General features: G+C 38.3%; 1 protein-coding gene and 1 long non-coding RNA gene across 6 annotated transcripts in view; one reads left to right on the top strand and one right to left on the bottom strand.

The window, feature by feature from the left end:
• LOC138853766 (uncharacterized) overlaps window positions 1–16,108 on the top strand; it is a 180,308-nt gene that overhangs the window by 47,703 nt on the left and 116,497 nt on the right. The gene's annotated exons all lie outside the window — the stretch shown is intronic.
• Window positions 1,314–16,108, bottom strand: part of LOC128705417 (female sterile (1) homeotic) — a 684,385-nt gene continuing 669,590 nt past the window's right edge. For all 5 annotated transcript variants that reach the window (XM_070092310.1, XM_070092319.1, XM_070092329.1 and 2 more), the window contains one exon: window positions 1,314–3,650. In XM_070092310.1, coding sequence (XP_069948411.1) covers window positions 3,579–3,650 — 72 coding nt within the window. In that variant the 3' untranslated portion in view covers window positions 1,314–3,578. The remainder of the gene's footprint in view (window positions 3,651–16,108) is intronic.

Here is a 16,108-nt window from a genome sequence, read left to right as displayed (position 1 = left end):
GGGGTCTGCAGGTAAGACCGAGCTGTAGAACAGCCAGAGGATCATAAAATATGAGAAAGTAAAGGGGAGACATCACTGATAATGAAAGAGAGTCCACATATCTTCCCATGAATGTATACTACTGATGCATCTTGTAGTTCTACCGTCTTGGACACTACCTAATACCCTACCAGGTGTGAACCACCTCTATGGCAACTCCAAAATTAACTGAGGAAGGTTTAGCAAAGCAACCTGGATCTGCAGGCAACCTCCAGTATCACTCCTGCCATCAAATAACTTACATGATTATCATCAGACACTCTAAAGATCATACAATTACCTTTACATAGAGTGACAGCCATTGGAAGAGATGCTAAAGCAAAGATATATAGTGAACTGCTTTTCCTCTCTACTAGGAGCAAATTTAAATGATAGGAGATATATTCCCACATTTAGTAAGAAAGAAAAGGGAGGGTGGGGGCAGTCAGACTCTCTGAAGAAGGGGAGGAAAGCTCCAATTTCTTGAATCAAGCTTTCATTTTGGGCAAGGTGTAGCTCTCACAAGCTGTCCCATCAGTGTTTACCGGCCACACATCAACACTGAAACAAGATGCATTACATACTGCTGTCTACTTCAGTGTTTCTAACCAGAGAAGAATAAACTAGTCACAACTTTACTACAGTGGTCATTTGAGTTACCATGAGCTTTAGTTAAAGTAACCTTAGTTACTATTTACCCTCATAAAGGAATTCAGTTTTGAGATTGCAGTTGTGGTGTGTAGATGGGCCTTGGCCCAGAGACAAGATGGGGTGACGAAAAGGCTTTCAGTGAAGCAGAGGAGGGTGTGTTGGAGGTGAGTGCATGGGAAGAGGGGTGGTGGGAGGGAGTGAGAGAGGGTGGAGGGTAGGAAGGCAAGCAGAAGTGGGAGGGAGACTGTCCATGTACCAGAAGTGGGCAGTGGGAGACTGGGACAACAAAAATGTAAATATTTAGTCTACAATTCTTTATCAATCTCTGCCTGCCTGCCTGGCTGCCTGCCTACCTCCTCTGCCACTGCTGTCAAGTCTCAATGCCTCTGGAGATTTCAAGCTGAAGTTTATGCTTGCTTACCATTCAGAAAACCCCAGTGTGCTCAAATAATAAAGTATCCAAGGGCAGGCAGGGTGTGTACTGGTGTCTTGGAATGAATTACCATAAAATCATGTATCTTGGGGTTAGAGTTACCACAATTTTAAGGTAAGATACATCTTCTGGAATGGATTAACAGTGTAACTCAAGTGACCACTGGACTGTATAATATATTCAAGTTGAGGTTCTAATACAAAAGTAATAATATTCTTATTAATATTTTAATACCACAGTGGTTTTTGTATATTATTTATATTTTATTAATTACAATCCTGCCAGCAAGATTATATGAATCAGAAATGTAGTCATTGGTCATTTTCAGTCTCGGGAATCTGAAGAACTCACACGACTAATTAATGCAACTTTATAAACAATATAAATTTGCGAATTTTTAGAGGCCCACTCAGATCATTTGTATGTACCTTTTCAACAAGAAAAATTTCATTAAATGTAATTTTTTTAAGACAAAATACTTATGGACATAAGTGAATAAACTCATGCTTCCAGAGATGGAAGTATATCTCACTAGAAACTCATTACCTCTAAATCCAGTTATTAAAGTAACGCATCTACTCATATATGATTAATTTACAAGGCCTAAAATTTGAATTTACAAACCATCCAGCAAGTGTAGATTTCAGCACAAGTGACTCAACGGTCATGGCAGGAAAGTGGTTTATATAATAACGCTATCACACTTACCTCACTGTCTAGTGATGAGAAAGTGTCCGGGCTCAACTGCAGTAATCCTAATAACTATCAATTTCAACCTAACAAGAGCTTTGATCTTAATATAACAGGAGCATAAAATAAACTTCCCGAGTCTAATTCTGTAAAACCAATTTTACTCATTTCAAGTTTTTGATCAACGGTATTCAATTTCTGACACTCAAAAAAAGTATTTGAATATGGAATGCAATAAGCCAGTATGTGTTGTGATGCATATGGCAGTATACTATTTCACTGGAGTCAAGTCATGGCTGTCATCTCTGTTTATTAAATATTATCATGACAAACTATACAGCTATATACAAAGGTCAGCAGCCCTGGAGCACCGACATAGCACAACCTCCTGCATGTTGCAATATGACTATTTACTAAGATGTCTCCACAATATAGAATGTAAAAAAAAAAAAAAAAAAAATAAACTCAATATATGTTTTAACCACCAAAAAGTGTGAGTATTTGAGGCAATATAAAAATTAATGTACCTACTGAGACAGCATCACTGGTCACTGCTTACTAATACCATTATTATTTGTAGTCACTCTAAGGTAAGTCCCAAATATGAAATTTTAGAGAAGCTTTCTTGAAGCAATATGGCAAACTGAGTTCATAAAAAGATGTAAATGATATCAAGAATAAACAAAAGCATACCAAAGGTTATAGAAATAAAGAAACCCAAACTGATGGTCTACAGGCCCATAGGCCTAATACTTCAACACCTTTTATTAAAAAAGTTCCTAAATCTAATATTGATTAACATTTCCTTAGTTGAAAATCGTTGGTCAATATGGAAAGTTTAAATGTCTGGCTAAGATGCCATAACATACGTTAGCAGCTGAGTAACACAATCAGCTGACAACTGAGAATCTTCAGAACAATTGTAATATTGAAACAAGATTCAAATGCAGAGTATTTGTATTGTCCTATATCCTCAGTGAAGCACCAATACAGCAATATACTGTAAATAAAGATGATTCAGTTATTCCACTGCCAAAATGCTCTTGAAATTTCATTTCACTGACTTTTCCTCACTTGCAGAATGTTTTCAAAGGTAACAAAAAATATACATAATCATTTTAGGAGGTATTTAACATACCACAAAAGGTGTGCCTTTCCTAATCACTAATGCTACTCATGAAATAATAAAATTACAAGCAAAAAACAGTGGAATTGAGAGTCATCAAAGTTAATAAAGATATCGTGAGGCGGACAAAACAGAATATTCTGCCATGATGTAGTACACTGCAAGTGATAAGCTAGGTCTTGTGCTCATCCTGACAATGATCAAAACAGTTGAGCACGTGCACTGCTCTTCACACTCATCAATATAGCTCACTCTTTTAACGCCACATCATATGGCACCTTTAAGGGCCAATTTTAGCTCAAATGACAAAAAAAATCACTTGGTTTCAGCAGTAACAGGACTTGTATTTTTGTATCCAGGGCTGGCCAAATGAACAGAGTGCCATCAAGCAGTGAGGCCAATGGTTGTACATCCTGTTGACAACATGCATTGGCAAGGGACGATTTCACAGCCAAAATGTAACATTTACATCCATAAGTTTCATACATAAATGTACAGCAACAACAAGAACTCTCACAGAACCATAATAAATATAAACACAGCTATGACTATATGTACAAAACATGTCAAATAATGGGACTTAGGTGATATCTGAGTCGAGTTGTGTACAAGGAACAGAGCTGACATGAACAGAGCATATTTTTTGGTCAATTTTAGGATTTATTTTCCACACTGCTCTTCAAACGCAGCCATCAGGTCACTCTGGCGATTCATATCTATTTGACCTGCCATCTGAAAAGAAAAACAATATCTTCAATATAATATTCAAAGTCTGGTGTGCAATACATTTTGAATCTCAACAGAGAATCATTACAAAGAATTTTCAGAGCAAAAACATTTATGAAAAATATACATAAACATCTTCCCTCAACAATCAATAAAGTAGATTCATCAAAGTTAACACTTTGGGGTTTTTTTTTTTTTTTCAAGTTGCCAGCCATCTCCCACCGAGGCAGGGTGACCCAAAAAAGAAACACTTTCACCATCATTCACACATAAGCACTGTCTTTGCAGAGGTGCCCAGATATGACAATTTAGATGTCACTCCAAACAGCCAATATCTAAAACCCTTCCTTCAGAGTGCAGGCATTATAATTCCCACCTCCATGACTCAAGTCTGGCTAACCAGAAAAATAATGCTTTAAAAATACACTGAACAAATATAAGGCATTAAAGAATAAACAACAAATTAAAATAATGAAGAGCAAGAGCAGGTGTGTAGAAAATCGGAGCTTTGAAGCTCATCAAGTTAATATATTTTGTTAGGGCCTATAAGCCTACCTTACACATACACAAGACAATATCTACCCATTACCACAGACAAAACACGAAGGAACTGATTCATTTACTAACCCTTCCTGGGATGATCCCTAACCCTCCTTTCTTCCACCCAGAATTTATACACCCTACTGGTCATCCTATTTTTCTCTATCTTTTCTAAATGCCTAAACCACCCTTCATATGCCATCTGTAAAAACACCTTTCGTAATGCTGCACCATCCTCTAATTTCAAAGCTCTCAATTTTTTTTTCCACTTTTTTTTTCAACGTTCACTATTAACCCTTTCAGCATCAGCAGGCCCTCTCCTAAACTTGTTCTCAGGGTTGGAAATTTTTCGGAAAAAAAAAAAAAATCTTATGAAATGATAGAGAATCTTTTCCCGATCATAATGACACCAACAGTATGAAATTTGATGGAAAACTTATGGAATTATGCTCTTGTGAAGTTAGCGGTCTCGACAATGTTTACTCATCGGCGATTTCGCCCACTTTGAGCCCTATTTTCGGTCAATTCCAATGTACCAGTCGACAAAAATCATAACTGTTTCGCTAGAACTCCATTTTTTTCTATCAAATGAGTACAAGAAACCACCCAATTGGTAATTTTGCCAATTTCACACAAATTTCAAAAGTTGCCAATTTCCAAATAGGGTCCAGAATAAACAAGACAGACATTCCTGGCACTAAAATAAAAAAATTTCTGTTCATTATTCATGTCCCCAGGCCTCTCTTACATTTCTTTTGCTTTTCACTTTGAATTTTTATTCTAAAAAAAAAAAAAAAATTAACATTTCTGCTACTTTGAGCTCAATTTCAAGGTACTTTTCATTGTGAAACCAATCAAAATGATCTCAATTTCCATAATATATCTTCCATTGTATAAAATGAGACCAGGGAAGCTAGAATACAACCATAAATAGCATACAAAAATACACCGCAAAGTTGCTGTTTTAAAGCAAAAACACAGTTGGAGTTTTTTTTCTCATTATGCACTGTGTGCTGCAGGATTTTTTTTTATACTGTGCACACTGACCACATAGACCCATTCTTTCATATGTAGGCCTACCAGTTTTCTATTGCTAGATATGAAGGCGCTAGAATTTATACGTACTAGTATGGCACCAACCTTGGCGCCATAGGGATGTATGAAAGGGTTAATCTCCTCCTTTCATACATCCTCCCAAACTTGTTCACCAACCTTTCAAACTTTCCTTTAGACTCTCCCAAAAGAACTGTCATCAGCAGTGAGCAACACCTCACATTATTTATCATACTCATGATCTTTGTAAACCTGGACCTCTCTCCAACACCAAAACACTTATTTTACAACTCCATGGGAAAATGGAACAGAATTCTTCCTCTGTAAACCATGTGTGTCATAAGAGGTGACCAAAATGCCAAGAGCAGGGGGCTAGTGATCCCTTCTCCTGTATACATTATACTAAATTTGAAAAGAGAAACTTTCATTTTTCTTTTTTGGGTCACCCTGCCTCAGTGGGATATGGCCAGTTTGTTGGAGAAAAAGATCTACAAACTAGCCATATCCCACCAAGGGCAACTCCATTTATAATATATAAAACAACCATAGTCACATCAAAATCTGTCTAAGTCCGACTTATGTATGTCAAGCTGTGTAATATGGTACAACATTGATGATTTCTATTGTGTTGATTACTTTTGTACCTGTGTATGTCTTGGATCATTAATTTAATTCTTGCAACATAAAAATGATCCTGGATGATGGAAGAAAACACCATCAAACCTGTGCATGCGTGCATGCATGTGTGTTGGACACTAGTGCAACATTTAGGACATTAAGGAACAAGTCCTGATCACTAGAGGCTCTGTCAGTCTCATATACACAAGACTCTCAGAATATGGCATGCTTGTAACCTGAATTTTTTCTATATTTCTTTGTTTATTGAGTTTAACCCTTTCCGAGTCCAGACCCGCGATCTGAAACTTGTCCACAGGCTCCAAGAATTTCCAATTTTTTTTAATTTGTTCTTATGAAATGGCTGAAAATCTTTTTCTGAAAGTAATAAAATAAAAAGTACAAAATTTGATGGAAAACTGATGAAATTACACTATCGTGAATTTTGCTGTGTCAGCAATATTTACGCATTGGTGATTTTGCCCACATTTGAGTCCTATTTTATGCCAATTACATTGTTCCAGTTGACAAAATTCTTAGCTATTTTACTAGTATCTCTTCTATTATTCCAGGGATCAACGCCCCCGTGGCCTAGTCCACGACCAGGCCTCCTGGTGGATCAGGTTCTGATCAACAAGGCGGCTGTTACTGCTGGCCACACAGTCGAACATACAAACCACAGCCTGGCTGCTCTGGCACTGACTTTAGGTATCTGTCCAGCTCCCTCCTGAAGACAACCAGGGATCTATTGGTAATTTCCCTTATGGCTGGTGGGAGGCTGTTGAATAGTCTTGGGCCCCAGACACTTATTGTGTTTTCTCTTAGTGTACTAACGGCACCCCTACTTTTTACTGGGGGTATGTTGCATGCCTGCCAAGTCTTTTGCTTTCGTAGAGAGTGATTTCTCTGTGCAGATTAGGGACCAGTCCCTTCAGGATCTTCCAGGTGTAGATTATGATGCATCTCTCTCACCTGCACTCCAGTGAGTACAAGTCAAGTGATTCCAAGCGTTCCCAGTAGTTAAGGTGTTTGATAGAACTTATATGTGCAGTAAAGGTTTTCTGTACATTCTCTAGATCTCCAATTTCACCTGCCTTGAATGGAGATGTTAATGTACAGCAGTATTCCAGCCTAGAGAGAACAAGTGATTTAAAAAGGATCATCACTGGCTTGGCATTTCGTCTTGAATGTTCTCATTATCCATCCTATCAGTTTTCTCACAGATGTGATAGTGATCCTTGAAGGTGAGCTCCTCAGACATTACCACTCCCGGGTCCTTGACATTACTTTTCCGTTCTACTGTGTGATCAGAGTTTGTAGTACAGTGGACCCCCGCATAACAATCACCTGCGAATGCGACCAATTATGTAAGTGTATTTATGTAAGTGCGTTTGTACGTGTATGTTTGGGGGTCTGAAATGGACTAATCTACTTCACAATATTCCTTATGGGAACAAATTCGGTCAGTACTGGCACCTGAACATACTTCTGGAGTGAAAAAATATCGTTAACCGGGGGTCCACTGTATACTCAGTTCTAGCTATTATTTCCTTCAGTTTTCCATAACGGAGTAGTTAGAATTTGTCTTCTTCAAACATCATACTGTTCTCCGTTGCTCACTGGAAAACTTGGTTTTTATCTTCTTGGAGATTTGCCATGTCCTCAATGGATGACACTCTCATGTAGATCCTAGTATCGTCTGCAAAGGATGATACGGTGCTATGGTTCACATCTCTGTCTATGTCTGATATAAGGATGAGGAACAGGACAGAGGCGAGTACTGTGCCTTGGGGAACAGAGCTCTTCACTATGGCAGCTTCCAATTTAACCCTTTCAGGGTCCATGCCGTAGTTCTACGGCTTTGAGTTGAGGGTCCAAACTGTAGATCTATGCCATGAGCTCAGCTCACTCTGATAAGCTGTAAGTGGTAAATTTGGGCCTAGATATGAGAGAATACATCTATGTGGTATGTGTGCACCACATAAAACAAATCCTGCAGCACACGGTGCATAATGAGAGAAAAGAAACCGAGACCGTAATTTTCGATTAAAACAGCAATTTTGTGTTTTTTTATATGTTTTTTTATGGTTGTATTTGCAGTTTCTTGGTTTCATTTGATAGAATGGAAGACACATTACAGAAATAGAGATGATTTTGATTGGTTTTAGTACTGGAAATGGCTTGAAACTGAGCTCAAAGTAGCGGAAATGTTAAGTTTTTGCCGATGTTCAAGAGTAAACAAATGACCTCACATGTCTAATACACACCAGCTGGTGGGTCTAATATACGTTCACAAATGTGCTGATATTATTTATACAATTATTACAATATTGCACAAGAGTAAATCTTCTATTTTTTGGTTTGAATACAAATTCATTATGTGAATAAAAAATCAAAATGGAATTCATTAGTAAAGCCTGAAAACATAACTAATGAACAGAGGAAATGTTAGTTTAGTGCCAGGAATGCCTGCATTGATTATTTTGGACCCTATTTTGAAATTGGAGTATTTTGAACTTTGCATTAAATTGGCCAAGTTGCCAATTTCCGATCACTTTATTTTGTAGTTGAAACAGTTGACTTGGCGAATTCTTGTGCTCAATCGATAGAATAAAGTATAATACTAGTGAAATAGCTAAGAATTTGGTCAACTGGAATAATGAAATTGGCCTAAAATGGGAGTCAAAGTCCGCAAAATCGCCGATGCGTAAATATCGCTGACACATCAAAATTCGCAAGAGCATAATTTTGTCAATTTTCCATCAAATTTCATACTTTTTGTTTTATTACCTTCACAAAAAGATTCTCTACCATTTCATAAGAAAAAATAACAAAATTATTTTTTTTAAAATTCTTGGACACTGGTGTGCACTTCGAAATTTGACCTCTAGACCCTGAAAGGGTTAAAGGGGTTAAACATCGGCAAGAATCAAACATTTCCGCTACTTTGGGCTCAATCTCAAGCTATTCTGAGTCCTCAAAACCATCAAATTCATCTATATTTCTGTAATACAGCCTCTCCTCACTTACCGATGGAATTCCATTCCTAAGACCACATTGGTAAACGAATTCATCGCTAATTGAGGAATCACTCCTTACTGACACCTCAAAAATGTCACCACCCAAAATTAAAACATTCAGTTTTATGTTTGCTGGGAAATACCTTTCAATATGTTTATTATTAATGGCTATACAATATGAAATACGTAAATGACTTACTTTCGAGAAATCCCAAGAAACGCATGCATAACTGATTATTTGGGACATTTTTTTTTTTTTTTTGAGAAAATCACACTGTTTTCAGTCTTTACATAGGACATGAGTGATCTTCTATATTTACTCTTCAGGTGCATAGTGCGTAACATTTTCTTTAACAGTCGCGGTCACTTTTTTTTATCCCTCCCCGCCCTCCACCCCTCAGTTTTTATTAATTTGGGCATCTTTATCAGGCTTCTACGCTATTTATATTATACCTAATATTATTCAGGAATAAATATGATAGGTAGATAACCTCTATTGATAGTAATAGTATAATTATACAATATTTTATATACCCGACATGACTACTGGACCTCATACCTAGACGATGAAATACGCAGACCAGCAAACACACACAACCTCTTCTACTCATTACTAGCTCCTGACCCAATTCCTATATACAAATAACCTTGCTAAAATCCTGACTCACTAACCTGTAACTCACAGGTATGGACCTTTAACAAAGCCCTTGTACCATGCGATTCACGCTTTGTCGCCCCCCTCCCCCCCTTCACCCCGACCAGTCACTTAGCCGCGCAAACTCCTGAATCGCTTTCAGCTCAGCTACTGGGTTAAGCCCTGGTTCTTTCCCTCTTACAACAACCCTTCCTCTAACCAACCTATTCTTCCTCTATCCCCACTTCCCCACTCACCCCTTCTTGGGGTCTTACCTAGAATCTATCGTATCGTATCATATATGGGCAATCATGAGTTACTGAGAAACTGCTCGTTTCTCCCTCTGCTATAGCTCCACCCCCTTTGTAACAATGCCAAATGGTGAATAAAATACATATACAGTGGAACCTTGACTTACGAGTTTTTTGAGATACGAGCCGTCCCTGGGTCCATTTTTTGCTCTGAGTTACAAGCCAGCTTCCCCCTCAACCCAAAACCTGGACACCTTGCTTGTTTATCTGTGATTTCATGCTTTAATTCCATGGAAATCATTCTCTTTTTCTTCTCAGCAATAATAATATAATAATATTATTATTATTACAGTCACGTCACTCAGTAAGTCAGTCAAGTCACTCAATAAGTCAGTCAAGTCACTCAATAAGTCAGTCAAGTCACTCAATAAGTCAAGTCATTCAGTAAGTCAAGTCATTCAGTCAAGTCACTCAGTAAGTCAGTCAAGTCATTCAGTATGTCAGTCAAGTCACTCAATAAGGCAAGTCATTCAGTAAGTCAGTCAAGTCACTCAATAAGTCAAGTCATTCAGTAAGTCAGTCTAGTCACTCAATACAGTCAAGTCATTCAGTAAGTCAGTCAAGTCATTCAGTAAGTCAGTCAGGTCACTCAGTAAGTCATTCAGTCAAGTCACTCAGTAAGTCAGTCAGTAAGTCAGCCAAGTCACTCAATAAGTCAGTCAAGTCATTCAGTAACTCAGTCAAGTCATTAAGCCAGTCAAGTCATTAAGTCAGCCAAGTCATTCAGTAAGTCAGTCAAGTCATTCAGTAAGTCAGTCAAGTCATTCAATAAGTCAGTCAAGTCATTCAATAAGTCAGTCAGGTCACTCAGTAAGTCAAGTCATTCAGTAAGTCAGTCACGTCATTCAGTAAGTCAGTCAAGTCATTCAGTAAGTCAGTCTGTAAGTCAGTCTAGTCACTCAGTAAGTCAGTCTAGTCATTCAGCAAGTCAGTCTAGTCATTCAATAAGTCAGTCAGTCAAGTCACTCACTCAGTCAGTCATTCAGTCACACAAACTCACGTTAGACTCTTTTTCTGTGTACAAAGTAACACTTCAATTACAGCTACAGGTTATCTCGTTTATTTTTTTTTTTTTAACAAGTCGGTCGTCTCCCACCGAGGCAGAGTGATCCAAAAAGAAAATACTTTCATCACCATTCAACACTTTCACCTCACTCACACATAATCAGTTTTTGTAGAGGTGCTCAGAATACAACAGTTTAGAAGCATATACGTATAAAGACACGCAACATATCCCTCCAAACCGCCAATATCCCGAACCCCTCCTTTAGAGTGCAAGCATTGTACTTCCTATTTCCAGGACTCAAATCCAGCTATATAAAAATAACCGGTTTCCCTGAATCCTTTCACTAAATATTACTCTGCTCACACTCCAACGGCTCGTCAGGTCCCAAATACCATTCGTCTCCATTTACTCCTATCGCACACGCTCACGCACACTTGCTGGAAGTCCAAGCCTCTCACACACAAAACCTCCTTTACCCCTTCCCTCCAACCTTTTCGAGGACGACACCTACCCTGCCTTCCTTCCCCTACAGATTTATATGGTCTCCATGTCATTCTACTTTGATCCATTCTCTCTAAATGACCAAACCACCTCAACAACCCCTCTTCAGTCCTCTGACTAATACTTTTATTAACTCCACACCTTCTCCTAATTTCCACACTCTGAATTTTCTGCATAATATTTACACCACACAATGCCCTTAGACAGGACATCTCCACTGCCTCCAACTGCCTCCTTGCTGCAGCATTTACAACCCAAGCTTCACACCCATATAAGAATGTTGGTACCACTATACTTCCAAACATTCCTTTCTTTGCCTCCATAGATAACATTTTTTGTCTCCACATATACCCCAATGCACAACTCACCTTTTTTCCTTCATCAATTCTATGGTTAACCTCATCTTTCATAAACCCATCTGCTGAAACGTCAACTCACAAATATCTAAAAAATTTACTTCTTCCATACTTCCTCCCTCCAATGTGATATCCAATTTTTCTTTACCTAAATCATTTGATACCCTCATCACCTAACCCTTATCTATGTTCACTTTCAACTTTCTACCTTTACACGCTCTCTAGAACTCGTCCACTAACCTTTGCAACTTGTCTTTAGAAACTCCCATAAACACCGTATCATCAGCAAAAAGTAACTGTGTCAACTCCCATTTTGTAATTGATTCCCCATAATTTAATCCCACCCCTCTCCCCAACACCCTACCATTTACTTCTTTTACAATCCCATCTATAAACAACCATGGTGACATTACACATCCCTGTCTAAGACCTACTTTTACTGGGAAGTAATCTCCCTCTCTTCTACACACCCTAACCTGAGCCTCACTATCCTCTTAAAACTCTTTACAGCATTTAGTAACTTACTACCTAATCCACATACTTGCAACATCTACCACATTGCTTCCCTATCCACTCTATCATATGCCTTTTCTAAATCCATAAATGCAATGAAAACTTCCCTACCTTCATCTAAATACTGTTCACATATATGCTTCAATGTAAACACTGTAAAGCCTCCGTGCTCATCCGCAATCCTACTCTCTGTCTTACCTCTAATTCTTTCAATAATAACCCTACTGTACAGTTTTCCAGGTATACTCAGTAAACTTATTCCCCTATAATTTTTACAATCTCTTTGGTCCCCCTTCCCTTTATATAAAGGAACCATACATGCTCTCTGCCAATCTCTAGGGACCTTCCCCTCTTTCAGACATAGGCATGTATTGAACAAAAATACCAACCACTCCAACACTGTCCCCCCCTGCTTTAACATTTCTGTTATGATCCCATCAGTTCCAGCTGCTTTACCCCCTTTCATTCTACGTAATGCCTCATGCACCTCCCCCAAACTCACATCCTGTTCTTATTCACTCCTAAAGGATGGTATACCTCCCTGGCCAGTGCATGAAATTACCACCTCCCTTTCTTCATTAACATCTAAAAGTTCCTCAAAATATTCCTGCCATTTACCCAATACCTCCAACTCCCCTACTCTGTTTTTACTGACTGAGAAATCCATTCATTCCCTAGGCTTTCTTAACTTGTTTATCTCCAAAATTTTTTCTTTTCATCAAATTTTTCGAGAGTGCCTCTCCCACTCTTTCATCTGCTCTCCTTTTGCACTCCCTCACCACTCTCTTCACCTTTCTTTTACTCTCCATATACTCTGCTCTTATAACAATTCTGCTTTGTAAAAACCTCTCCTAAGCTACCTTTTTCTCCTTTATCACACCCATTACTTCATCATTCCACCAATCACTCCTCTTTCCTCCTGCACCCACCCTCCTATAACCACAAACTTCTGCCCCACATTCTAATACTTGCACTAGCCCACCTTTCTGCCAACAGTTGTTTATATCTCACCTTAACTTCCTCCTCCCTTAGTTTATACACTTTCACCTCTCTCTTACTTGTTACCATTTTTTCCTTTTGTCCCATCTACCTCTTACTCTAACTGTAGCTACAACTAAATCATGATCTGATATATCAGTTGCCCCTCTATAAACATGTACATCTTAAAACCTACCCATCAACCTTTTCTTTCTTCTTTCAACGTACCAGCCGTATCCCACTGAGGTGGGGTGGCCCAAAAGAAAAAACTGAAGTTTCTCCTTTTAAATTTAGTAATATATACAGGAGAAGGGGTTACTAGCCCCTTGCTCCCGGCATTTTAGTCGCCTCTTACGACACACATGGCTTACAGAGGAAGAATTCTGTTCCACTTCCCCATGGAGATAAGAGGAAATAAACAAGAACAAGAATTAGAAAGAAAATAGAAGAAAACCCAGAGGGGTGTGTATATATATGCTTGTACATGTATGTGTAGTGTGACCTAAGTGTAAGTAGAAGTAGCAAGACTTACCTGTAATCTTGCATATTTATGAGACAGACAAAAGACACCAGCAATCCTACCATCATGTAAAACAATTACAGGCTTTCGTTTTACACTCACTTGGCAGGACGGTAGTACCTCCCTGGGCTGTTGCTGTCTACCAACCTACTACCTACAACCTTTTATCCACCAATATATAATCTAACAAACTACTTTCATTACATGCTGTATCATACCTTGTATACTTATTTATCTTCTTTTTCATAAAATATGTATTACTTATTACCAAACCTCTTTCTACACATAGCTCAATTAAAGGCCCTCCATTTTCATTTAACCCAGGCATCCTAAATTTACCTACTACTCCCTCCACAATATCTGTATCCACTTTAGCAATGAAATCCCCAACTCACACTTGCTTCAAAACTCCCCATGCACTCACTCAACATTTCCCAAAATCTCTCTCTCTCCTCTACACTTCTCTCTTCTCCAGGTGCATGAACATTTACTATAACCTACTTTTCACATCCTACCCTTATTTTACTCCAAATAATCCTTGAATTAATACATTTATATTCCCTCTTTTCCTGCCGTAACTTATCCTTCAACATTACTGCTACTCCTTTAGCTCTAACTCTATCTGAAACCCCAGACATAATCCCATTTATTTCTCCCCACTGAAACTCTCCCACCCCCTTCAGCTTTGTTTCACTTAAAGCCAGGACATTCAGCTTCTTCTCATTCATAACATCCACAATAATCTCTTTCTTATCATTCGCACAACATCCACGCACATTCAAACATCCCACTTTGACGGTTTTCTTCCTTTTCTTTTTAGTAGGCTATACAGGGAAAGGGGTTACTAGCCCATTGTTCCCAGCATTTTAGTTGACTTTTACAACACGCGAGGCTTACAGAGGAAAGATTCTTATTCCACTTCCCCATGGATATAAAAGGAAAAGTAATAAGAACAAGAACTATTAAGATTAAATCAAAGAAAACTCAGATGAGTGTGTATACATAAACATGTACATGAACGTATAGTGTGACCTAAGTGTAAGTAGAAGTAGCAAGACGTACCTGAAATCTTGCATGTTTATGAGACAGAAAAAAGACACCAGCAATCCTAACATCATGTAAAACAATTACAGGCTTTTGTTTTACACTCACTTGGCAGGACGGTAGTACCTCCCTGGGCGGTTGCTGTCTACCAACCTACTATAGTGAATTATTATTATTATTATTATTACTACCATCCACATACCTTGTTCAATGAGTTTAATCATTTCTTAAGCTGCCACGATACACTGAGAATGTCAACACAGATGAACACACCAGCTAACCCCTTTATTGTGAGCTTCTTTTGTATTTCTTCCATTTTCCTCTTGTTTATCCTCTTCCAAGTGCTGTTTCACTTCTAACTATTTTCTACTATGGGATGCACAATAAAGTACAAATTTATGGACGAAATATGTAGTCTTGGAGATTGCTTGATGCTGAGATGCATCACTAACCCCTTTACAACGAACTTTTGTACTTCTTCCATTTTCCTCTTGTTTTTTCTCTTCCAAGAAGAAAAACAACAGGAAATTTATACAAATATGTAGTCTTAGAAACTGTGAAAGCTAGTGTACTAAGTGGCTGTAGGAAGGAGATTTAGATGCTTGATGCTGAGATGCTACGCTGCCTGTTCATGACCCAAGTTCTCGTACAGTATACAATAACGACTCATCAGAAAGCCTGTCGTAACTCTGAGCTGTAGGTAAACGAATACGTTGGCAAGTGGGGAGGGGCTGTATATCTTCCATTCTATCAAATGAGACTGAGAAACCGAGAATACAACCATAACCACACGAAAACACACTGCAAAGTTGCTGTTTTAAATAAAAAACACAGTCGCAGTTATTTTTTCCTCATTATGCACTGTGTCCTGCAAGATTTATTTTATATGGTGAGCACTTACTGCATTGACCCATCCTATCGTATTAAGTCCCAAATTCACCACTCACAGCATATCTGGGTGAGCTGAGCTCATCACATAGTACTACAGTACGGACCCTGCCTTCAAAGTCATAGAACTATGGCACAGACCCTGAAAGGGTTAATAAGAGATCATGGGAACATAACCCCACTTTTCCCATCTACTCTGTGCAATGATATCTAGGCAAAATTTCAAGAATCCAATGCTTGTATATAGAATAGGGCTTCTTATGTAATTCTACATGCATTTCTTGCCACTACAATACTGCACATCTAAGAAAAAAATCTGAAAAACTAAAATAATTCATAAAGAAATATGATTGAGAATGACACTATTATTGTATGTAATTAAATAGGATGTACATATAGGAACGTAAGAAAGGAGGAACACTGCAGCAGGCCCATTAGCTAATACGAGGCAGGTCCTTCTCAAATCCAATTCCACTAACAAAAAT

The sequence above is a fragment of the Cherax quadricarinatus genome, chromosome 3 (genome assembly GCF_038502225.1).
Source record: "Cherax quadricarinatus isolate ZL_2023a chromosome 3, ASM3850222v1, whole genome shotgun sequence".
In the NCBI taxonomy this organism is placed as follows: domain Eukaryota; kingdom Metazoa; phylum Arthropoda; class Malacostraca; order Decapoda; family Parastacidae; genus Cherax; species Cherax quadricarinatus.
Note: the sequence above shows the minus strand (reverse complement) of the source record. Positions and strands in the feature narration are given on the sequence as shown.